Consider the following 25,116-nt stretch of genomic DNA (forward strand, 5'->3'; position numbering starts at 1 on the left):
CCTTTGCAACAGAGACAGACAAATACACACACAATCCAGACACTGTCTAAACTTTAGGATCTAGTTCTCCAATCTGCTGTCTCCCCATTTCCAGAAATATTAAGTCTAAACCAGCAGTGCATAATTTAAAGAAAAACAGAGCCCAGAGTTTCTAGGTATCAACAAGTCATTTCAGATGACTGTTTTTCTGTTTAAGAGTTTGCAAGTTGGTAGCAACAGATAATCTCAGTGCTTTTAAAGCTGTTTAGCACAGACTGCTTTTAAGGTAAATTCTCTCTGTGGAATTCTCAGTGTTTTATTTTTTGAACATTGTAACTGTAGTAAAGACAATATTGAATTAAAACAAAAACCAAACAACACCTTTCCCCCCAGCTCTCCATATCCTGACACTAGAACAAACATTAACAGTGATTCTCTTGCTCTTCTGGACTTTGCTACGTGCACATACATATTTTAGTATTATTGTGATTTTAATATGTGTAGCTCTTTTACCCTTTGTTTTGAAAGATAAGTGAATATTGCTTTCAGTGCACAGTTTTCAAGGCTGCAGGATGCTCTTTGGTGTGAGATGGCTTGTAGCGCAATCAGCAACATTGTGAGCCAGAGCAGGCTGGAACCAGACCCCCAGTGTGGGTTACTGGGTTTGAGTTAGGGAATAACCCTAGCAGGGTCACAAACCTTTGCCCTGGGTATTCTCTTCTTTAACATGTGCATGAGTGATTTTGCAGGTCTAGGAGGCTTACTTTAAAATTCTTGGATAACTGAACAAAAGATAACTGTTACAAACAGAGAACAGAATGTAGAGCTCAACATTGTTTAAATAGGGTACAGTGCTATGCCAAAGGAAAAAGATACTTTACACAGTAAATACATCATAATTCATCGGTGTGAAAGGAAGGAGGGATGCTGTGTGGTGAGTTCTTTAAGAAAAATGTTAATACAAACCAGTGGCATATTGTGGCTAAAAAAAAAATTGAGTTAGGTTCTACTAAGAGTATAGTGTCCGTGCATCGCAAAAATTAATAGTTCCTTGCTGTAATCAACCACCCCTGTAGGATTGTGTCCATTTCCATCCAGCACATTTGAAGACAGATGCTGACAAATTAGACAGCTTCCAGGACAGCCTGGAGATGGTGCTGAGAGGTCTGGCAGTTCTGTCCTAGGAGGCATTTTCAAAGATCTGGAAGTGTTTAGCTTTCAGCAGAGTCAAAGTAGACAGGAACTCCTTTCTGTTTGGGGAAGCAGAACCAGCATCAGTGGGTGAAGGGTACACATAAATTTCAACACCAGATCTTTCTAACAATTAGTGCAGCCGAACACAAGAATCAACTTTATTTGTCCCAGTCTTTTAAAAATAGCAAAACAGTCACCTTTCTTGCAGCATTTAATTTGAAGGCTGTGGTAACATTTTAGTGTCATAGATACAGGTACTTGTGATAGATATATTCTTATTTTTTTCCCTGATAAACTGGCTAAAAAGAATGGTCCTATGTATTGTGAGTTAATCTCTTGAAAATAGCTGCAATAGGGTAATTTAACAATTTCTTCTGTCTCTCATTCTATGTCCAACATGAAAATCCAAGAAGAATATACAAGATTTTTTTCTCCTCCTTGCACGGTGGTGTGGCTTTAGCTTGCTTCCACGAGTTACTCTTTCTCTGGTGTTTCTTATTGTCCTGTGGAGCTGGCTGTTCATCAGAGTGGTCATGGATGCTGGGGGTGTCCAGGGCTACCAGGGAGTAGGCAAGAAGCTGGCAGCCAGCCCAGAACAGCTCAGTCCTCAGCTGCCTCTTCCCGAGGGGAAATTATGGGGCAGTTGTCCCTTCAGTAACTGCCCCAATCCCCTTGCAATATCCTATCTCTCTTTGCAACATTTGCAATTACAATTTTTGGTTTTCAATGGCAAAATGAAACCTTCCTGTCTTAGTTGGTTTCTGTACCTACGCTTTATGTTCACTCCATGTCAAGTTAGGCTGCTTTCTGACCTCCCTCATGGGCACATTCTCAGTCTTGAGCAGTTCTTTCGAAAAGTGCAACTGCTCAAAATGAATTTGTGGAGGATACAGGGCTACCCTTCTGGATGCCTCTTCAGAGCATCAATTCTATCTCCTTACAAACTTTTTTTTTTTTTTTTTTTCGTCCCTGGACATTACATAGGATGGGGGACTTCAGGAGAAAAGTGAAGAGAGGAGAGACAATTCTTCTCTCATCTTTTCTAACCAACTTTGGCATGCTATTTTCACTCCTGCACACCCAAAACTCTCTCTACTCCAGTGATTATGTCAGAAATAGAGTCATTGTGGCTTTGACCAGAGAAAGTGTATTTTTAAATGTTGAGCAACATTTTATTCTGTTTCTTGTAAAAGTGCCACACACATTCTGTGTGATTGTAATACTGCACAGAACAACTAAGAATGGCTTACTTTCCAGTTGCTAGAGATGCCACAAGCGTTCTTGAGCTGTGCTCATATTTCAAGAGCGAACTGCTCACAGGTGAGGTTCTGGCTTCACAGCCGTTCAGTTCATCCGGTATGTGGGAGGCTACTAGCAATTCCTCCGATGCTGTGCTTGCTCCTCGGCTGGGAAAGTAGTAACTCCCTATGCTTGAGTCTTAAAATTTGTAGACATTATCTCGGGAAACAAGTTGGTAGCATCAAAACATTCATTGCTGGCTTAATTATCCTTATATTCCTAGAAACATGACTATGTTGATATAAGGTAAAAGTGCTGTCTTCTTTGGTCACTCTGGTAGAATTTTGCATCTAACATTTTTCATGTAATAGAGGGTTAAATTGTGATATTTATAAATCACTTATCTTTAGCACATTTCATTTTCTGTCTAATTACTGGACACTAATCAGATTTTTAGAATGGATCTTTGGCAGCCTCTACCACGGGATTCACCGCAGCATCTGTTGTGACACAGGAGGACTAACTTCCTTTTCTGATAAACGAAGCCGCAGGGCATTTAAAAAATGTTTAGGAGTTAGGCAACTTCCGTGTAATTCTTTCCAATTCTTTATCTTTTCACTTATTCATCGGGCCACGGCTTTGATTATTATGGAGATCGGGGTTCACTGCGAATTTGAAAAAAGAGATCACAGTTAATTTTCCTATAGAAGTTAAGGTGAAATATTTTAGTTCCCTATTTCTTCAGCAGCAGTCCTGAACTTATAGTTGCTTTTTACCTCTGTATAGAAAAGAATAGGAGAATTTAGCCTTGAGGTTTTTGGTTTTTTCCTTGGCAGCAGATTAGCATTTCTCAGTGTAAGGCAAAATGATCCAAGCTTTTCTCTCCTATGCAATAGTTAATCATGTAACACGTTTAACACTGTTCATTTTCTGGTAGTTTCCCAGTTCATTCTAATCAAAGATTAGCACAGTAGAAGTGGAAACAGCTGGTTGCTACATGTTATCAGACTCTGAACAACTAATATATATTTGTCTAACGGTTTTCCTTCTAAAAGTTGAGCTTATCCTAGTGAAAGTGCTTTAAAAAAAGGATGTTTATTTTAATATTGATGATAATGAAAAACTAGAAAAAACTTGGTCAACTTTATAAATTAATAAGTGTTTTATCTATTTATTTGGTGGAATGTTGCGTTAACTGGGCTCTGGAGTGTTGAGTGATTTTGAGACGCTGTGTTAGATGGTGGGAGCACATACGTGGTCATGGCCAGGATAAAAGTTTTTGTATTAGTGGGACGGATGGAGATTAATCAAATAATTTATTCAAGATTAATTTTATGAAGATTAATCAAATGATCATATACATGTTAGCACTGTTATACTAAGACCTACAAATATTATTAGAATGTCTAAATAGGCGATTTGGCTGGCTTTGGGAAGCTTTTCCAAGGAAGTAGTCAGTAGCAAAGGATGAATAAATGTTGGTGACCTGAAAGGGGAAGGTGTATTTGAGACAAAAAGAAGAGCTCTGTGGAGCTCCCGGAGCCGCTAGTACCTATAGAAGGGAAAGTGCTGAGAGAAGTCCGAGGAGACTCCGGGCAGAAAGAGAAGGACAAATGTATGAAACGCAGCTAGAAACAGGTGAGGGACCTGGCAGACCAGCTTGACTTTCATCCTTAGACCAAGACCAACAGGCAATCTTGGAGGAGTTTAAGCAGGACAATATCAAATTTGCATTTCAAAAAGTGTTCTTTAGCTGCTTTGTAATAAGATTGCGGGGTGTGAATAGTTTGCAGCTGACCCTCTGAAGGCTGCAGGATATACCCCGTGACCTCATGGACCATGGTGCAGACAGAACAGTGAAAATAGGGGCGATATTTTGAGAGGGTAAAATTGACAAACTACAGGATTGAATTTCGAGGGGAGTTAGTCAGAATGAGATGTTAAGATTTGTGTTATCTGCTAACTGTAGATAGAACTCTGTTCAGCATCAAACAATGTTGGAAGAGGGTTAGATTGTAAGGGGAAGATGAAGCTGAGTTCAAGGTGATAGTAAATAAATTGTGATTGAGGCACAAAACAGAGCTATGCAAGCTTAACGTGTGGTATTATGTAAACAGATTTAAGTTACGTTCTAAGTGAAAAAACTGCGTATCCCATTGTGTGAGGAAGAGCATGGCACACGATATGTTTGTATGTACAAATATATGTACATAAGTACATATATTGAGTACAGAAGGAGGAAAGACTACCGGGCATGAATGCCCTAGGCAGTGGCATTGGTACAATAGCAGCAGAGACGCAAGAGCACTTTTATAGTTCCTGCCTTTCATGTTGTGCTGTTAGTGTTATTACGGTCCGAATGTGTGGCTTCTGTAAAGTAAGTTAAAGTAAATACCCAATATGAAAAGGTTTCTCTTTTAGAAGTTTCTTAATTGGAAACTTCATGTAAGCATTGTTATGTGTTTACTTTGAGCAAAATTTTTTCCTGAGGCTTTACCTCCCCATCCCAATAGCTTGTATGTACATATTGCCTTTTGATCCTTTTCCACTAGATTGCACTATTACACTAGATTTCGCAGAGTGCTTGCAATTTTGTGTTCTGCCTTTCACTAATTCAATTAATTTTAGAATGGTCCTGCATTTCACCTATGAGGATATTAAATTTTAATGATGTGTAGAGCTACCACGCATGTTATATACCCCTTTGTTAAAGGGCTTCTGTAACTACTTTGTTATCCAGCATTTCTGTGATAGTACTGTCTCTCTCTCGGAGGGGACACTGAAACTTTTATTCACAGGCCTTTTGAACAAACTAGCAAAAACTACCTGAGAAATGTGAATTTCCCTAGTAACTCTTAGCTTTATTAATTGTTCTATCAAACCAATATTTCTTATATTGGATATTTAATTTTCCACCCAGTTTTGTTTAGTGCAAAGTTGAATACTATGTGCATGGCATTTTTTTGCCTTTGTTTTATTACCTCCTTACAATAAATATGAAAGATTTTATAATTATGAGAACGCATACCAAATACATTTCTTTTACAGCTGACTTTCTTCAGAAGGGTTAGAGTATAGCTCTTAGCTGGTCTGCCTTGACTCAATGCTGAGAAGGATGACTCTTTAGGATACTGTCTTCTAAGTTCTTGGGATGGTCACAGAGTAGCATCTGGTATGACTGGTGCTGCAGGGCTGTTGGCCATGCCTGGGTAGCCTCCTGCTCTGCCACGGAAATGTCATTTTTAATGTGCCACAATCATGGAAAAAATGCCATGTAATCCCAGCTGAATTATAATTTTTTCATTTGAAGATTTATTTTTTAAAAATCACATTGAGAGAGGTCAAAATTTTTCTTCATATTAGTTGAAAAGTAAATACAAAAATAGTTCTGTGTTGAGGATCTGTTACATGCTAAACACTCTTCTAAAGGTTTTTAGGGTAGCAGCTCATGTAGTACTCACAATGCCTCTGCAATGTGGGTCCTGCTGTACTCCTATCAGAGAAGGAAATTCAAGGACAGAGACACACAAGAACTTGCCCGACAGACAGAAACGGGGGTCTGAATCCAGACACTTCGTCTCCATAGATTCACATATTAAACACTGCCACTTCATACTTCGGTTTTATTTTATTTTACATCGTACCTTTTAGCTTATACTAAAAATTGTTAAATTCAAATCATTTTCAATCGTATGAACTAAGTGTTTGTGTTCTGCCCGGCCAGGCTTTTCTGGTGAAAAAAACTTGCTTGGAGGCTGCATCTTCTGGCAGTCTTGGTTTGGAATCTTGCGATTACACTTCTCCGAAGGTTATCTTGCAGAGATTGTGGTGGAGAATTCTTAGCAAAGCCTTTTTCTCCCATAAGATCTCACTAAAATTTTCATTTGCTTCTTTCAGGGAATTGTTTATTTTTACTTTAGTACACAGGACATGGGATTTTCTCCTGCATAGCAGAGGTTTTGCCTTGTTGCCAGCTATTTCTATTTGACAAGTAAGAGCAATTTATCATTTCGAGGGAGAAATGTAAGTTGAAGGTGACATCTGCTTACAATAATAATATCTAAAATTACATAAAAATATATGGTTTACAAATTGCTTTCTTATTAAACTATTTGGATGTAAATTGTTGTATGTATGACATAGACTATGCAGTCAGCCACAAAATGGGTTGAAAATCCAACTCTGTCAATTAACATACATCTGATGATGTTACATGATTTTCTAAGGCTTTTCATTGTAAAATGGAACTAATACTGATATTTCATATAGTTTATGTTAAGGATGAAATTAGTGTATGTAAAATCGCCTTGCTATAGTTATTTAAGACTTAGCACTCAAAACATGGTAGCTAATGATATGCATAATGGTCAGCTCAATTTTTTGGAAAGATGTATATGAAAAGAATTTTTAATATAAGAAGCAATTTTAAAAATGTTAAGAAGAGTTGCATAAAGGAAAGGAAGAAAAAAACAAGCAACAGAGGTATTTTTTGAGGTGGAGGGTAAGAGAGGGAAGGAGACATGGGGGATGAAAACCGTATACTCAACTCCTGGCGAGAAAGTTTTTGATTCCCCTGAGACTAGAATATGAAAAGAGGCATCAGTGGGCTAAGGAGGGCTTGTCAGTTTGGTTCTCAGGTAACTGTGTTAATCAGATTAAATTTTATTTGGCATGTCCTGCTGTATACTTGGACAGTGATATCTGGGGAAGTTACGATTTATTATTTCTACCCCTTGACAATCTGATTAGCTCATCAGCAATCAGTTTCTACTCACAGCTCTTCAACTGCCTTTATTAACTAGCAACCCTATCTTCCCCCAGTCTGCAAATTACTCAGTCTTGGGAAGAGGTAACATCTTTCAGAGAGTGTTTCCTCCGGGCCAGATGGAATGGAATCATGCCGCTGCGAGACTCAAAATGAATCACAGGATATTAAGAGTAAAACTTTCAGCACCATGTGGTATCTGGGGAACTTGAGGGCATGCAACCACCTTTGGATTAATTCAGACTTTGATTATTTTGGAGGGGAAGCATTGAACTGTTGCTTATATTGCATACAGTGATATCCCAGCTGGGTGTATGAATATTTTCTTACTTTGGGCTATGTAAATGCAGGCCATACGATATTCATTGCTTTTGTATTTGTGAATTAGAGCAAAACTTAAACCTAGGAATAACTATGACAAAGATGATCACAAACCTAGTGAACACAGGGGAATTGTCTTTCTTCCTTTTAAGATTTCTGAGCACAATTATCTTTGTTAACCCAAGAGCCAGTTTCTACAAACTGACATTTTATCACACATTAGATTTAATTATGAACTATTGTGGATAGGACAAATATTTTAAAAATTGAGTCACATCTTCCCATCTTAGTGAAATTTGTTTTCACAGAGAAACATGCATTGGTCTTTCTTGAATGAAAATAAATCAACAAAATACCTTTTCCAGTGAGTCCTCTCTATTTGTTAGTGTATAGATTCCACTCATTTTCTGTTCAGCAAGTTAGTGGAGTACACCCATTATCTTGGACACCCAATTAAAAATAAATAGTTATTTTCATGTTCCTGAGATTTCTCTTCCAAAATATAGGACTTAAATGGTTAAGCAGCTGCACTATCTGTGGCATTATGTCTTGCCTTCAGCAATATTGCTTGGAGAGTAGAGGCAAAAAAGGTGATTCTTTTATTTAAATTTATAGGGCTCCAGTTTTCTGTGGTCAGAACCAGAATTTAGATGGACCAATGTAGACCAGTAAGAAAGGGATACACTCAAAGCAACACTGAAAAGAGAGCTAAATCTATGGAAATGTGTTAAAATTATTTTACTCAGAATTTTTTTAAACAATTGAGCCACCAATCAGATTTGCTTTTGAGATCCTATAAAAGCCAACCAGGCTGTTCTTATATGGGACCTGGAAAATATGAGCAATTCATATTAGTTCACCAGCCAAAGACATGAAATGACATTTAATCTTACGGGCATTAGTCAAGTTCTAAAAGTAAGAGTGTAAGGCAAAAATTCCATAGATTTAAAGTTATTCTAGTAATTCCGCTAAGTTACCCATAACATACAATATGTGAATAGGTGTAGTTTGATATAAATGGCTCTGATCTGTAATTCTTATGTACCACATAGTTGGAGAGCTACTATGCTAGAACAAGAGAAAGAACAAAAGAGGATCTGTTTGGCACTGAGTGCATTCTTTCTTTGTGATAACAACTCAGTCCACAGAGAAGTGGGCCATTCAAGAGAATATCTGCTTGTTTTCAGTGCTTATTCCACTTGGCCTTAAAATTAAGCCCTTATAACCTCCAGACACATTGATAGATTCACTGGTTTCATCAAGATTAAATTAGGCACATGCAGAGTGCCTTGGCCAGATCTAGTGGTGCAAAGCAGTTATGTCTAAATGTTGATCGCCAGATCCATACGTACATTGCTCCTTGGAAAGTCACTGAGAAGAACTTAACCACCTGTTTACTGCCTTTCTAGGTTGGGTTTTCCCACTTTCAAGCAGTCAGCTGTATTTGCAAACCAGTTGGAAGGAGGGAGGGTAGGCTTTGAGGTCAAAGGTCAGCCCTGTTTACTGTACATAAGTCAGACAAATGTCTCATATTACTTTGGGTTCTGCAGGTCTTTCCTCAGTCTCCTAGAGCTCATAGTCATGTGTGAGAATCACTTAATGATAATGTGTAATTCACCCTCCTGGGTGGAGTTATGAATGGGTGAACATTTATTATGTATCTTTATGGAGTACAGGCTAATATGTATTTTTCAGGGATTATCCATGTGATTCTTAAATACCCAGCATGTTATCTTGGCAACCTCATGGTAAAGAGACTCCTGGAGAAAAAACATTATGCCAGGAAACACTATTAACATTGCTCATGTTTTAACTTAAATTTTTAGGAACTACCTGTTGTATTTTTCATCTAGATTTAAAAATACATAATTTCAGTTATTAAATCAAAGTTAAGTTGTTCATGAGACTGGTTGTTCAGTAAATATCGTTAATATGCTTAAGTTTATGTAGTTTAGAAAATTGAATAGCAACTTAGTATCTTATTTGTTGGGGTGGTGAAACCTTTGATTTGCCCTCCACATTATCACAGAGATGATCACCTGAGGTTTTCTTTGTTTATATTAAAGACATAAGATGTTTTTTAATAACCTGGGTTTTTAATTGTATTACTTTTTCATTTTAGAGAGAGAATAGCTATTTCTCAGAAGTTTAGGTTCAAAATCCAGAAACTTAGTTTGAAATGGAAATATGCATTTCATCTCTTATTTATGAAGATAGGCAGCTCCTTTGACGTTAACTTTGCCGTATCCCAGTAAACGTTTCTGTCTGTCCTTTCTCATCCATGATACATTTTCTTCATTTATACTACACATAATTGACTGTTCATTCCATTTTGTTATTGTTGTTTGGACTGCACCCCATCAATAATGGCCTTTTCTTTAACGTTAGTCTTTTTCCTTCCTTTCCACCTTTTCTTTGGTTGATATACAGTATAAAAATCTCCCCCTACTGAAATAACCACCCCTTTTCTCCTCCTCAGTGTATTATTTGACCTCTTTGCTTTCCTTTCCTGCCCAGCACTCTTAAAAAGATGAACCTTATTTTCAACATCTACATCTTGACCTTTTGCAATTTGGCTTCTGCTCTCACCACTTTATTGGAACTTCACTTTCAAAGAGTCACCAGTAACTTCTCACTTTTCAAACCTCAGAGTCTTTTCTAAACCTTCATCCTCTTTGACCTTTTTTGAAGTAAATGAGGGTATACACTGTCCTTTTTGACATCTCTGACATCCCCCTTACACTGACATATGTGGCACTTGACATGAATATTGTCCAACTTCTCTGACCATCTCTTTATTCTTTCTTTGCTAAGATGTTCCATGCTTTGGATATACAAGTGGAATGATTAACGTAGTCTTCTGTGTTATTGTCTCTCCTATTCTTTGTGCCTGCTTTTATTAGGAGCTAGGGCATTTCTATAGGGTGGGCTCCCTAGTGGAGTTTTGGGCTGTGCTGAACTCAGATGAAACTGACCTAAAGTAATGCAATGGAGAGTTAATGTTGCTGTAAGAAAAATAGCAGCCAAATACTTCAAATCTGAAAAGTAAGGATGGAAAATTGGAGAGCAAGCAAAAAGGCTGGCAGTCTGGATGAAGAGGAACAGGATAGATGAATCAGTCACCAACAGGAAAGTGTGTATGTATGCTGCACTTTGTACGTGAGGGTCTAGTATATGTTACCTGGGGTATATTATCTTTAAGAAATTCCATTGGGACTTTGGCTTTCATACTCATTTTCTGAAGAATAACATCAAATCTGCATCAAATACTCCATCATATTTTCTTATGAATGAAGCTCTGTTTCCATCTTCGTAACTTGTTTTATAATGATAACCTGCTGGTACTCTAAATTTAACATGTCTTACGTTAAAGTCACCAACTATCTCCTGAAACTGACCTCTCTTCTGGACATACTGATTATCCTTGTTATGTATCTTCTTAGATAAAAATTCAAAACCATCTTGATTCTCCTTTACCCCTTCACCCAACCACTTGAAAAACTACTGTCAGCCTTATCTCTGTGTGTCTTATAACTGGTACTACATTTTATTTTCTTTTGACTCAACTTGACTACCCCACACTTTTATGATAGCTGCCTAGTTAGTATCCCTAACTCTAATCCTACTTCTTGATGCTGATATGTTTTCAACTCCACTGTGAATTTATTTAATGTGACATTGCTAGCCAGAGTTACTTTCTCCCCTGTCAGTGTTCTCGTGGACTTCGGCTTATGTGTATTACTTTATTATATAATACTCATAAATAACCAATCCTCAGAGACTGTACGGTCCTTGGGAGGTGGGGGGCTGTGTTGTATTTCCTGTTATCCTCATATATTCATTGTATTGGCATGTAGTAAATATTTGCTGACTGGAGTTAGCAGCCAGCTTGGCTAGAAGGAATCTGATCCCAGTTGATAGTAGATGATCTGTGATAGTCATTTTAATTTGACATTAATTTCATTTTTTTGTGCATTTGTTTTATTCTGAAAAGCTTTTTTATTAAACTGTATCGATGGCATAAATGGAACAGTTAACTGGAAGACCAAACAGGCCAACAGTTTTGTTATCAGCAGAACAATGGCTGCTGGGAAGAAGGATGGTGAGTTTAGGTTGTAAGTGTATACTTCTTTTGGGAGTCAGTTAAATGTCTGCTTCCAGTATGCCTTTTGCTTTTTTGGTTGTGTGTGATTTTTTTTTTTTTAAAGTCTGAAAAATGAAGTTTTGTTTTTCTAATCTTCTAAAACTTCTGATTCTCTGCGCTCTTAATCCATGATTTTCCTTTGCTGTAACTTTATAATGAAAAATTATTCTGGTTTTTAATCTATGTTGCCCTTATCCAGCGACTAGATTACCACTTCTAAAAATTGACTTTGTGTGTTTACTGTAATGATTTGTTTGTAACATTGGAAAATATTAAGTAAAATTAATGTGTATGTTTTGAAGTGCTAATTTTAACTTAGAAAAATGACTATATCTTGTCAATTTTGGATGATTTTTGTTGTGAAATCAAATCGATGTTTTGCTATTCAGTAGTTGATTGACACTTGTTTTCTGTTGAAAATATGACTTGACCCATGAATGATAAGGTGATCCTTCTAAATTTTTCTTTCAATTTATAAATATATTTATTAGTATGATGCCATGATCTTTGAAATAATGCATTTTATTAAAGAAAAAAATCTCAATAATAAAAATACAGGGGCTGGGGATTTAGCTCAGCGGCATAAGCGCCTGCCTTGCAAGCAGGCAGCTGTGAGTTCGATCCCTGGTACTGATAAAAATGAAAAAGACAAAAAAAAAAAAATTTTTTTTTCCAAATATTAATTATTATTATGAGCTTTCATTTAGTATTTCTTCTTAATTACATGGCTAAATTTATAGTCCTTTCTCCCAGTGTTGAGTATTTTTGGTCATGAACATCAGCTATGTACTAGCCTGGCTTTTATACTTTAATAATAAAGTATCTATAAAGATAATGATAATATAAAAATACTTTTAAAAGAAAAACAATTTTAGGTGCTAACATAGCTTCACTGTAAGATAAAGCCTGCTGAATACTTGTGGACATGATTCTGACTTACCTCATTGTCTTCATGCTTTGCTGAAGTTGAGGGTTACTACCTTTTTTTTTTATAGCTGGTAGCAAATTATTTGTTCAGCTAGAATCTTCTACCTAAGATATGTTTTATCATGGAACAAAAATTCCTCATATCTCTTCTTTCCTTCTGTTTTTGAAACAGACTCGCAAATGTCTGTGTGATTTTTTTTTTGCCTTTTGAGACGGGGTTTTGCTATGCAGTTCAGGCTGGCCTTGAACTCATTTTGTAGAGGAGGCAGGCCTAGAACTCAGCGTGATCCTCCTGCTTCAGCTTGCTTAGTACTGCTGTTACAGGCGCGTGCCACCATGCCTGGCTCCAAACTTCTGTGTGATTTTAAAGAAAGTTTATATCTAGAGGAAGGCGTAGAGCTTTACAATGATCACTTTCCATGAGAAGATCACAAGCATTTGTTTCAGAAAGCACTAGATGTGCTTATTCCAGAACCTAAGCCTCAGACGTTTTCCTGGGTTTTCCCTAGTTCCTTCAAAGAAATCACTGCTGATTTCCTTTATCTAGCTGATTCCTTTCCAAGCGAAGGCCTACCGCTTTTTTTGTTTATTTGTTTGTTTTGTTTTCCTATCTCTTTCTGTTTACTAATTTTTTTTTTAAGCTGAGATCTTTTTTTTTTTTTTTAATCTTTTTCCTTTTTATCAGTACTGGGAATTGAACTGACGACTGCCTGCTTGCAAGGCAGGCACTTATGCTGCTAAGCTAAATCCCCAGCTCCTGAGGTCCTTTTTTAAAGGTTGTGTCTCAGGTTAGAGTCACTGCTGTGATCTATTCTGTATACCTACTTGCTCATTTCCAAAGGTGTTGGGACCCACCCTGGCTCTAAGGGCCCTACAGAATATCCCTGAAGTCTCTTTCATTGGACTTCGCATCATTTTGCAGTGAATTACTGTCATCTTTTCTATTTCTTCTGTCTCTTCTCTTTAACTCTGAGCCCTAGAATTTTTGCCCCCACCCCATTTCCATGCTGTTTTGATATGATGTTTGATATGATGGAAGAGTATTGTCTAGCCAGCTGTTAAGTCCAGTGGAGTCATCTATTTCAGTGCCGTTCTTGGTGAAATGCATTGTATCCTGTACAATCTCCAACAACTACTACTCGCCTGTTTATTTTGAACTACAGGTTCCCATTAGGTTACAGACTCATTTCCTCTGTGGGACTTGACAGATAACTGTAGTCTCACAGTTGAAGTGGACAGTCAGTGTTGAAGCTACCAACGTAACTAGTTCAGGTTGTGTCTTTTTTCCTCAGTTTTCCCTGATATCATCCTACATCAACTGTGTGAAGAAAATTGCTTCAGTTTTTAAAATTTTAATGACAAATACTTGTAGCTTGCATAGAAAGACCACCTAAAAGGCTTTCTCACTTGTCAAGCGTTCTTTGTACTGTTCTTGACCAAGAATCTTGGTCAGTCTTTTTGGCATATTCCAAGGAACACAACCAATTAAAAGGGTAAATTACAGTAAAATACATTTTCTGTGTAACTTATATTTTAAATGATATTCTAAGTCTTGGCTAAAACAGTGGGATAGCATCCCCCCCTTCCCCCCCAGGGGACAACAATGGATACATTGCACACTGTCACTCCCAAGTCATTTACACAGAACACAAGACATCTGCATTTAGTTGTTCGAACAATAGCATCTCTTTCGTAAATAGGATTCCGAGCAATTTGATTGCCTCATATCAACACATATGACAACAGTCTACCTCAATATAGGGGTTACAGAAGTCATGAAGAGAATTCTAAATATGGCTTCTCTTTTTTTTTCCCTGAGATGAGGTTAGGGAATTTTAAAAGTTTTAAATTTATTATTGGAATAATTTAAGTAGAAATAAGCTTTCATGTTTTATGTACTTCACTTAGAAAAATATCTTCAACTTCTTTAAAATTCACATTGTAAAGTAGACCAGCCTTAGGTTCACTGAGGGACTTCATGATGTTATTCTTAAGAAAATAAGATAAAGTCAAATGATGGTATTCAGGTCTTCTAATTATTTCCAGGTTAAATAATTAAATTCACCTGGATGTTCATGGGAATAAAATACTATGTACTTTCGGTAACTTGATAGAATTTTCTTCTGCTATCTTGAAAGAAGCCTCTGCTAGCTTACTGATAGGTCTGCGTGGCTTCAAGATATGGGTCTCTCCGGATGACTCCTTTACTTCCCGGGATGGAGAGGAATTGCCCCTCATGTTCTACGTGTTTCTTTGTTTCTAAAAGGTGGCAGAGGCAGAGGAAAGATCATAAAGTTCCAGGAATTTAAAGAATCATTTACAAGAGATAAGGTTCCCCTCCTAAATCTTAGTTCGGAAGGGTAGAATGTTTCCTCTCCGACCTTCACCTTCCTGTGTTTCTTGTTTTTCAGCATGAGTTTGTTTGAGGTTTCTATTGTCCACTCACTTTTTCCAGTTTGCAGAGTAACTCAGATGACTTTATGAAACTGTATATTTATGGATTCCTTCCTAACTTATTTTTAAATATGTTAAGTATGTTAACAGAAACTGAATTGTCTGGTCCTTCATAAACTAAAGAGGGATACTTAAAAGGTTACTGTGGCAGGATGTTACAATAGAATGTATTACCATCACCTATACTGGCTTTTGTTTTCAAATGAATAAACTGCACTTCTTCCTTAGTTCAAGGCTGGTGCTTTTCCTTTTCCTAGTCCTTGAGGCTTGAACCAGTCTCTCAGTCCCTCTGAGTACAATTTTGTCATTAGTACAGTGAAATCTACAGTGACTGATTCCTTCAGGATAGCCAATGCGTGGCATTGCTGGTGGGTATTAACTGTCAGAAATCCTGGATTGAATAGGAGGCTGAGGCCATACTCCAGTAAGGAATGGTGCGCTTATCTCTTTCTTAACAAAGGTATTTGGCCTGTCTAGGCAGGGTGATGCTTTTCCAGCATTCTATAAGACCAATGTTTCATTGATCACCAATTAATAGTAGTTTGCAAATCTTTTTTCCCATTGACATATAAGCAAACAAAAAAAAAAGCATGCACATGATAATTATGATCAAGATATTTAATCCCACTTTATTTAATTCCACTTTGGAGAAATTAAGTGTTAGTAGGAAAAGGTAGTCTTGTGAAGAAACTCTTTTGATTTTTTTTATAGAAAATGATTCAAGCAATAATTTGTTTTCTACCTCTTGCGAAAGGAAGGGAAGGTTTACCAAGGCAAGCTCATCTGTCCTTGTGAAGTCTGTAACCCAGGTGTGAATGATCTCACCGACAGAAAAACAACAGCGACCCATCCTCAAACGAACAGCTTACCGTACTTTGATGCTGAGTAAACCCAGAGGTGAAGGGCAGGCTACTGAGCAAAGCTCTTGAGTCAGATCCAAGATTTACAAAGTTGAGTTAGCACAACACAAGGTCAGTCTTAGTGAGAAAAACTAAAACAAAAACTGAACATATGTGTGCCTTGCTGGATATTGCTATCTCTAAAAATGTTTGTCTTTAGCAATTATCTGCTTTAATAATTAAACTTCAATGTGACTGTAGTGACAACATATTTAAAAATAAGTTAGGAAGGAATCCATAAATATACAGGCTCTGAAATTCTGAAATGAACTTTCTTGATGCAGAGATAGCCAAAGGCATTCATCTCTGGTGGTCAGTTCAATTTACTTCTTAATGTGCTGTGTATCCAGGGGCTTGGGCTCTCCTTGTAGCCCTTTCGCCTGTTAAAAGTCTATGGTAAGAGTCAAAGAGCCTATTTTTCCTATCAGTACTTCAAAATTTTTAATTGTCAGATCATGTTGCTTGTTGCTTAGTTTTTTTATCTTAAAAGCTGTATTAGATAGATGGCTGTTCAGTCCTGTGTCTCCCAGATATATTTTAAAATATTCATCTTGCTTGTTTAAAATGTTTTTCTGATAATACTTACCATAAAGGCAATACTGTGAAGAGTTGGGAAATAATATATTCTTAATTTGGACTCAGAGCACCTTTGTAATAATTCCCAATAAATACCTTAAATCTTAAAAGTCTCTGCACATGAGAAGTAAATTGACAACATTGTAATGATTTTTAAAATAGACTTTAATTTCTTATTTGTGAGTTACTTATTATAATGTGCTGCAATATTCTTAGGATCTTTTAGCTATTGCTAAGTGTAATAAATTATTTAATCCTTAGATCTCTTAAAGTTATGCAGTATATTTCTCACATTTCAAGTATGTAAGAAATTATTTCATATAATACATTATATCCACTTCGATTTCACATTCACATTTACATAATACTGCATGTGGGGTAGATGAAGAATATGAATTGTACCTTGGTTTATTTCTGAAAGTATTTAATATGTGGAGTTTTACTGCTGTCGCTTCAAATAATGCCCTCTCATAATTATTGACAGATCACCTACTCAGAAATGTACTGCGTCCACAGAGAACTTGAATCTCTGGGCAGCCAGCATAGGTGCAGCAAACACAGGCTCCTGTGTTGCACATCTAGCCAGGTACTATGTGCATTAAAACTGCACAAATTTGCTCTCTACTTCAGTGTACAACCACACCTTATTTGATAGTCTGGTTTCTTCAGCTGTAGCAGATTAATAACAGCAAATTAGAAGGGCTGGAGAAGCGGCCATAGCAAACACACGGATAGCAGTGAGAAATGACAGCTGACAGCACATCTACCGAGGAGAAAGCAGAAAATCTATAACACATACAGCCTTAAAAGGCATTTGCAGACTGGCACCTTCTCGTGTGATCAGTAAATGACAAGAGAGCCAAATAGTTTGTAGGGAACGTCTATATAATACAGCAGAGTGCTATAATTAATGTGCAGTGATGATCTTATACCATCATGAAAAAAGATCGACCACAGGGTATTTTGTCAGCCCTTTCGAATGATTTGTTGCGTGAGCTTCCTGATAAACTGATATTAAGACATATCCTTGTAAATTAGAAAAAAGATGATACAAATAAGTCTCTTTTAAAATGATTAATTTGTTGATGAAACATACATAAAAGAGACATATACATAATTGTTACCTAAGACTTGCCACCCAGACTTGAATTTTGATAATAGCTTATAACTTTATTCTAAAAGATGTTAAGAGATTTAAAGTTTAAAAAAGTTTTGCACTGTTTTGCCTTTATGGTTGCATGCTTGTTCTTATTTAATTCTACAGAAGAAGACATGGTAGAGTGTTACTGGATTTTTTAAGTAGCAGGTACTCTGTGTGTGTGTGTTTGGGGGGTGCGCGTGCATGTGTGTTGTGCATATGCCATGAAGAGTAATTGTGGCAAGTGTGAAGTTACGTATCGGAGGTTCATTAGCAATGCACTGCCATAACACTTGCAAGTTTTAATGTTTACTAAATGCATCCACATTTGCTTTGTTTTAAAGTGATTGTAAGTAAGTGCACAGACACAATCCTTATGTTTTCATCATGGAGAGGAAATTTCCAGCAGACTCGCAGTAATGGAAGAGAGGACACGGTTCAGCTAGCACAAAGTCCACTTCATTGCTGCGGCAGTCACGATCTGCCATTTGATTCTTGGTTCTGTCTTGTCACATAATAACACAGTTGCTGAAGTGGTCTGTAGTTTCTATACTCTGTGACTGAAACATAGTCATGTGGGTAAGGTTTCAATAGCGCAGTGATGAGAGGCATCGGAACTTAAGGTGAAATACTGACCCTGGCTTGGTGCTGACATACCCTTCGGCTCTTTTCTACTCAGCCGTGTGTTTTTCCTTAAAGGAACACCTCTTCTATGACAGTTTGTCTTCAGAAGTTTTTGCAGATCTAGCTTCCCTTACTGTTTGAAGATTATGCTTTTGAATCCCCGTGGAGCAGACTTGTAGTTTAATTGTTTTTCTCATTAACATGACAGATTTGCACTGATTTAGACACACATTAGCTTCTGGTTTCATTTCTATCCAGTGGCATGTGCTTGCAAAGGTAATAAATTTGCAGCTGTAGAAGATTGCAGAACCATGCGACACACAGAAATGCCAGACCTTGTGACCTCAGCTGTACACATGTGTATTTCAGAGATTATTGGATTTAAGTGGTGTGGATTTTTAGAGTGTTTAAATTTGATTTTCAAGACCCATTCTTAAGGAAAACAATATGTTTCAAGCTCATCACTTATGAATACCACCTAGGCATATGTGAGTGTGGCATGTGTTACCTGTTAGTACCAGGCTCTGTGAGTAATGGTATAGATACTGTCAGCATTATTGATATACCTTATGTTTAGAGCAAGAGGCTAGAGCTTCAAATCTGTGTTGTTTGTTGGTTTTGGAAGTAAGCATAGGTGTAGACTCCCCAAAGAGCTCCTATGCAGAGCTATTTGTTTTGCTGGAAGAAATAGGAAAAGGGAAAGAGCCCTTCTCTAAAATGTTTTGTGAGAGCCCGTATTTCAAACTGATGCTGCAGAATTTTCACAAACAAAACATAGTGGCTTAGTCATTTTCCATTTCTGGATGATGAGTATGTCATACATCTGTATCATGTTTTTCTAAAAGTGAATGGCATACTATACTTAAAGTGAAGCAGGCTTTATTGTGGAGTTGCCAAGGTAACTGACCAGCAAGAATGCAGTTCAGTGGTTTGTAGAAAGGCAATTGAATATATACCAATAAGAAAATGTCCGTGCCATCTAGAAACCCAGGAGGGCCTTAATAAATTGTGGCTTGACTTTGTAGATTGCAGAAATGTTTTTGTTTTTTGTTTGTTTGTTTATTTTTTAATGAAGGCAGAATCTGAGACCTTCTGTGGGGAAGTGAGGTGATAGGAAGAGGCAGAAGCCTTCTAAGTTCTCACTCAGGGCCTATGGAGGGCTGCAAGAAAATGAAATCAGTATTAAATTTAAATCAGTATTAATATTTCAGTATTAAATACAAACTTTCTTCATAGGCTAGCTTTTACTATCTCATAGCAAAAACTCAGGGCATTGTTAATAGTGTTTGACATAAATGGAAGTTGATATAAAATACTACGTAGACCTTAAATATTACATATATTTTATCTACTAGCATGAGACTTATGTTTATTTCTACAGTGCTTTCTAGTAGAATATTTCCATCCATTCCATAAGGTGTTGGTGAAATTATTCAGATATATTTGATACTTTGCTAGATGCATAGAAAATGACATAAATAAAACTCAAACTGCACCACTAGGTGTTTTAAATATCCAGAAAGAAACATTTAGAAGAGATCCATGTAGATCATTTGAAATATTCCTGTACTTGGATGTATGATTATGATTGGGAATTTAAGCACCTTTAAGATAGAGAGAAATAACTTCTCAACAGAAGTTTGAACCTCTCCATAATTGAACCTGCTTTTCTTCTTAGTTCTGCTTGCCTCTGAAAACAAACCCAGGATGTGGCAGCCTGGTTTCCTTCACTTCCTTGGAAGGATCTCACAGTCTGATGAAGGCCTGAATTTCCCATCTCTGAGTTATAGAAGCCTACTAATATTTTAAAAGCCATATTGAGTTCTACTCCTTCTGTAAATTTTTTTCTAGATCTTTCCAACCTCCACTGCTCCTGCCATTCCTACAAGTATTTCCGGTGCAGTTTCTGCCTCTGGAACAATGCCATGTTAGGTAAATGTTGCCCTGCACTAGATGGTGAAGTCCTGGAAAGCAGGGACATGATCTCTTGCCATCACTTTTCCCACTGCATTTAGCATTTAGGATACGTTGGAGTACTGGACCGGTTTGAAAAGTTGAATTTTGTGATCTCACTTAAGGAATTGAAGCAGGAGGATCACTGTGAGTTCCAGACCAGCCTGAGCTACAAAGTGAGTTCAAGGCCAGTCTGAACTACATAGTGAGACCCTGTCTCAAAAACAAAAACATAAACAAAAAACTTGAATTCTCATCCTTATGATTTTTCTAACCATTCATTCATTGTTATTTGAAATAAAAGCATTCCCACAGGTGAGCGCATGGTCCTTGAGTGGAAGTTGGTCACTGTAAGTGCTGTGGGAAACTTCTGATGAGTATAAAACAAATTAGGCAAGAGTCTCTCTGCACCCCTAGTGAAACCTAACTTGCCGCCTGCTCTTTTTCTGTCACATGGCCTTTGAAGTGGTGTTTTTAGTAGTCAAGTTGTGGATACGTGAAGCTACAAGCCAAATATTTTAATTCAGTTCACCCTTTTTGGCAGCCATCCACAGAACTGCAAGGACAAATTTTCACAGATAAAGCAACATTTTGTGGGAGTTTCTATTTTCAATCCTGAAAAATTTACTACAGTTGATGATATTGCTATCCAGGGTTTTTAGTGAGTCGCAAGCTTAGCATGATCTACCTGGGGTCCCGAGGTTAATTGCCACGTTTACAAATCCATCAGTGACTAAAAGCAAGAAGGGTCCTGGTAGGGTTTATCTGTCTAAAAATTACAGCTACTACCCCATCTGAAAGATAGAAATCCCCAATAGACTGCAGAGGCGACTAGGGTTATTAATAGCAGTAATGTGTTGGCAGAGATGGTGATATCAGAAAAACAATAGGTGCAAACTAATCAGGCCAATTTGGCTATTTTAATGTACTCATGTCTTATTTGTAAAGAATTATAAATCATTGAATTGGCCCTGGTTCACGTTAAGAAATCATTTGTACTGAGTGGTATTAGGTAATTTTTAATGCTTATTCAGGAGGTAATCTAATATAATTGATTATACTGTTTGAATTGTTAAATGTCAAGATCATAGGAGATAGAATAAATTAATTATTTCTAGGAGAGATATGAAGAATAAATACTCAAAAAGTGTCCACAGGGTTTTTTAAAAGTGTATATAAGAGTTTCTTCATATTTTGATGGTATTATATAATCTTGCTTGTTTTACCTAGAAGACAATTAGTACAGTCTACATTCTCTCTGTTTGAAAATTACTCTATGTACTTACTTTAAGAAAAAGAAATCCAAAATTGTATAGTTGGCAAATTCCAGGATATATTTTGTTGGTTACACTAATTTCGAATAAAAAAAAATTTCTAAAAATGATATAATGGATGTCTTAATTATTTAATAGAAATTAAAAATATTAAATATGTGTCATTTTACTTATATAGTATTTGAAAAGTTTCTAAACACAAGAGTTTCCCCATGTTTTGTCCCAAAATCACTCTTTAGGGCCAGAGATGCAGCTCAGCGGTGCAGTGCTCATCTGGCAAGCATGAAGTCATGAGTTCGATTCCCAGTACCAAGAATCAAAACAAAAAAACTAAAATCACTCCCTTTTAAACCATTACTAACAGCTCTTTTATATGTGGCTTTCGTTTTCTTGGGAATTTCTAAATAATGAAACACTTCTTTACGGTTTAAGCTGCATTGTGAGGACATAATTCATCACTTGTCTGTCTCTTATCTACCCCTTTGTTTTCAGTGTACACAATTTTCTCAAAGGTGCACTCCGACTGGAACGTGTACCCCTCTGCGGGTGTCCTCTTCGTCCACGTTTTGGAAAGAGAATATTTTAAGGGGGAATTCCCACCTTACCCAAAACCTGGTATGTTCTTTGTGGAGAAAAAGGTGGTTAGTTTACTGTTTCTTCTTGTTCATTGTGCATAGTGGGAATGGTATATAATCAAATGTTAACAATATTTGAAATGGTCAAGATATCTGATATGTTGGTAATTATAGTATATTTTTCATTTTAAGCTTAGGAATTTAATAACAGAAGGAACTGATTTTTGAATTTTTAAAAGAGGCCATATTTCTGGATTCTCGTCTTAAGTTTTGTGACTCTGACAAATGATTGACCTACATTTACATAAATACAGCTGTGCAATTATGATTTTCCATATACAGACAGATTCTTAAGTAGTACATTGATTTTTTGGAAACTGATACATATATTGTTGAAAAACATGAAATATAGCATTAAGTAAGCAGCTTAAAGCTTTTATAATATGAGATAATTTATAAAATTTCATAATAATATAATGGAGATTAATTTTTTCCTTCACACTAATAGAAATTACATAGACTTATTTAACTCATTTTTGGCTTGAATTTTGTATTTTGAATTATCACAAGTGCCAACACATTAATGAAGATACAGAAAGAATAGCAGGAGCAAACATATTGTGTTATTACTCTAAAGTAACAAAAATGACTTTTCTGAAAATTATGTTTTGTAAGATCATATTTTAACATTAGAATTAAGCTACATACTCTTTTTGTGGATTATGTGATAAATAACATATCAGAATATATTCATACAATAAAGCTAGACATACTGTTAATCAATAGCAAGACAAAAAAGTATTTTAATTACTTTGAAATTGTTTTATACTAAGACATTCCATGTTTGTAAAATTATATGGCTAAACCTTTTGAGCAACAGCTGTAAAGCTTGAGAGGAAAACATTTAGTTAAGAACATAGTTTCCAGACTTAGCCAGAATTAAATTCTAGTTTCACTTTTTTTATGACCATGGAGAAGTTACTCAATATGGAAAATTACTATTTTTCACCAATAAAATTAGAGCTAATAAGAGTGCCATTGTCATAGGTGTATTTGAAATGAGAAGACATAATGCTCATAAAGGACTTAACACATGTCCAGGCACATGCTAATCAGGCATACTGTTATTAATGCTTATTATCGTTAAATGACATTATGGCAATTGTTTGAATTTATAACATCTTTTTATTCTGTTCTTTAATGTTTTAAAATTATAGTTTTGATGATTTTTTATAACTTTTTACATACCACTTCATATTAGTTTGATTGTATCTAGAGTTTCATAAAAGGAATGCTTTTCAAAAAAATGGTTTCATCAATATGATTAGTGGAGATTTGGAAAAGTTTCTGAAAGATAGTTGTCTCACTGGTAGAACTGGTCTGAAGTGCTCCTCCCAAAAAAGTTCTTAAAAAAATTGTAGGAATCTGCTTTCTTTTATAGATCATCTTTCTTGACAAACAACCCAAAGAATTTTTCATTACATGAGGTCCTAATCTAAAACTCCCAGATGGAGTTTTTTTGTTTATACATTTAGTTTGCCATAAGTGTAAAAAAAAATTTTTTATACAGAATGTTATGATTGAAACTGCCAAAGCAACATGTGTGAAAATAACTGTCATATGTCTTAATTCTGTCTGTTTCTGATTTAGGTGAAATTAGTAATGATCCCATAACATTCAATACAAACTTAATGGGTTACCCAGACCGACCAGGATGGCTTCGCTATATCCAAAGGACACCATATAGTGATGGAGTCCTGTATGGATCTCCAACTGCTGAAAATGTGGGGAAACCAACGATCATTGAGGTAACTTACTTTAAAACAGTAAAATTATACATATATACACATATAATATATATAAGTATAAATTTTATATAAGGTATAATTTATATACAATATATACATATATAAGTATAAATTTTTAATTAGAGTTTTAATTGTTAAAGTTATATGGCAGTGGTTGTTAATATTTTGTGTACAAAAACATGCTCATTAACATTTTAAAAATGTAACATTCCTATTCATTTATAAATTTTTTGTTCCAATTACTGAAATAAAAATGATAGTTTAAATTAGTGAAGAGTAAAAATAAGGATGGAGATCAAGAGATGGTTGGAAGGGGGAGGGACAGAAGGGAAGGGAATGAGAAGAGGTATACCAACTCCACACAAAGAACTTTAAGTACTACACACCTGGACCAATAAACTTCCGCAGACATCTGCTAGTTTACCAAAAATACTAGCAGATGTCATTCTTAATAAAAAAATTAGATAAATTTCAGTTGAATTTAGGAACAAAACAAGAATGACCTCCTCCACTTTGTCTGTTACAGAGGTTATATCGGAAGTTATAACCAGAGCAGTAAAGAATGAATGAGAAATTAAGTCTCTGAAAACTTGAAAGGCAAAAAATTGAACAGTCAGTGGTGTAAGCAGTCTGTAGATGAATAATAAGTTTAAGAAAGACTAGCAGTGAGCTGTAGGGTCAATATAAAATTGTTACATTTCTATATAAGAATAACAGGTATTGAGAAAACATGTACTTTTTACAAATGTGTATTGCCTTGATGCCCAGTACTGTAAAATATATATATATATTTTAATAAAAGCAAGAAATACATGATAATATGGATAAATATAACAGAAGGTATGCAGGAAAATTGTAAAACTTTATGGATAAATTAAAAGATACTTGAGAATCAGAAGGATCAGTGTCACCAAGGGACCACTTTCCCTCAACTGATACTTAGATACGTTCAATGCAATTCTAATAAAAATGGCAGTATGTTTTTTTTTTATGAAATAGCAAGCTAATTCTAAAATATATGGAGAAGATGGTAGGCCAGGAATAACCAAGAGAGTCATAATGAAAAAGAAAGAAGGTGAAAGGTTTCTTTTCTTGTGGATGTTGACCTTTATTATAAATCTAGACTGTAATTATCATAAGGTCACACTGATACTGGATACTGGCATGGAGAAATTAACTGAAGGACAGAATGGAGAACCTAGGAACAGATCTGTGTGAAGAATAGCAAGAACTTTCTGTAGAGTCA

The 25,116-nt window shown here is 36.1% G+C and overlaps 1 protein-coding gene across 6 annotated transcripts in view; it reads left to right on the top strand.

The window, feature by feature from the left end:
• The window catches only part of Sgce (sarcoglycan epsilon), a 69,855-nt gene that overhangs the window by 3,919 nt on the left and 40,820 nt on the right, over window positions 1-25,116 (top strand). For 4 of the 6 annotated variants that reach the window (XM_063242622.1, XM_063242617.1, XM_063242627.1 and 1 more), the window contains exons 2-4: window positions 11,493-11,600; window positions 21,980-22,102; window positions 23,713-23,870. In XM_063242622.1, the coding sequence (XP_063098692.1) occupies window positions 11,493-11,600; window positions 21,980-22,102; window positions 23,713-23,870 (389 nt within the window). The remainder of the gene's footprint in view (window positions 1-11,492; window positions 11,601-21,979; window positions 22,103-23,712; window positions 23,871-25,116) is intronic. The other 2 variants (XM_063242628.1, XM_063242632.1) reach the window with 1 other exon arrangement.

The sequence above is a fragment of the Cavia porcellus genome, unplaced genomic scaffold (genome assembly GCF_034190915.1).
Source record: "Cavia porcellus strain 051 isolate PalLab524CR breed Dunkin Hartley unplaced genomic scaffold, mCavPor4.1 scaffold_2, whole genome shotgun sequence".
Taxonomy (NCBI): Eukaryota; Metazoa; Chordata; class Mammalia; order Rodentia; family Caviidae; genus Cavia; species Cavia porcellus.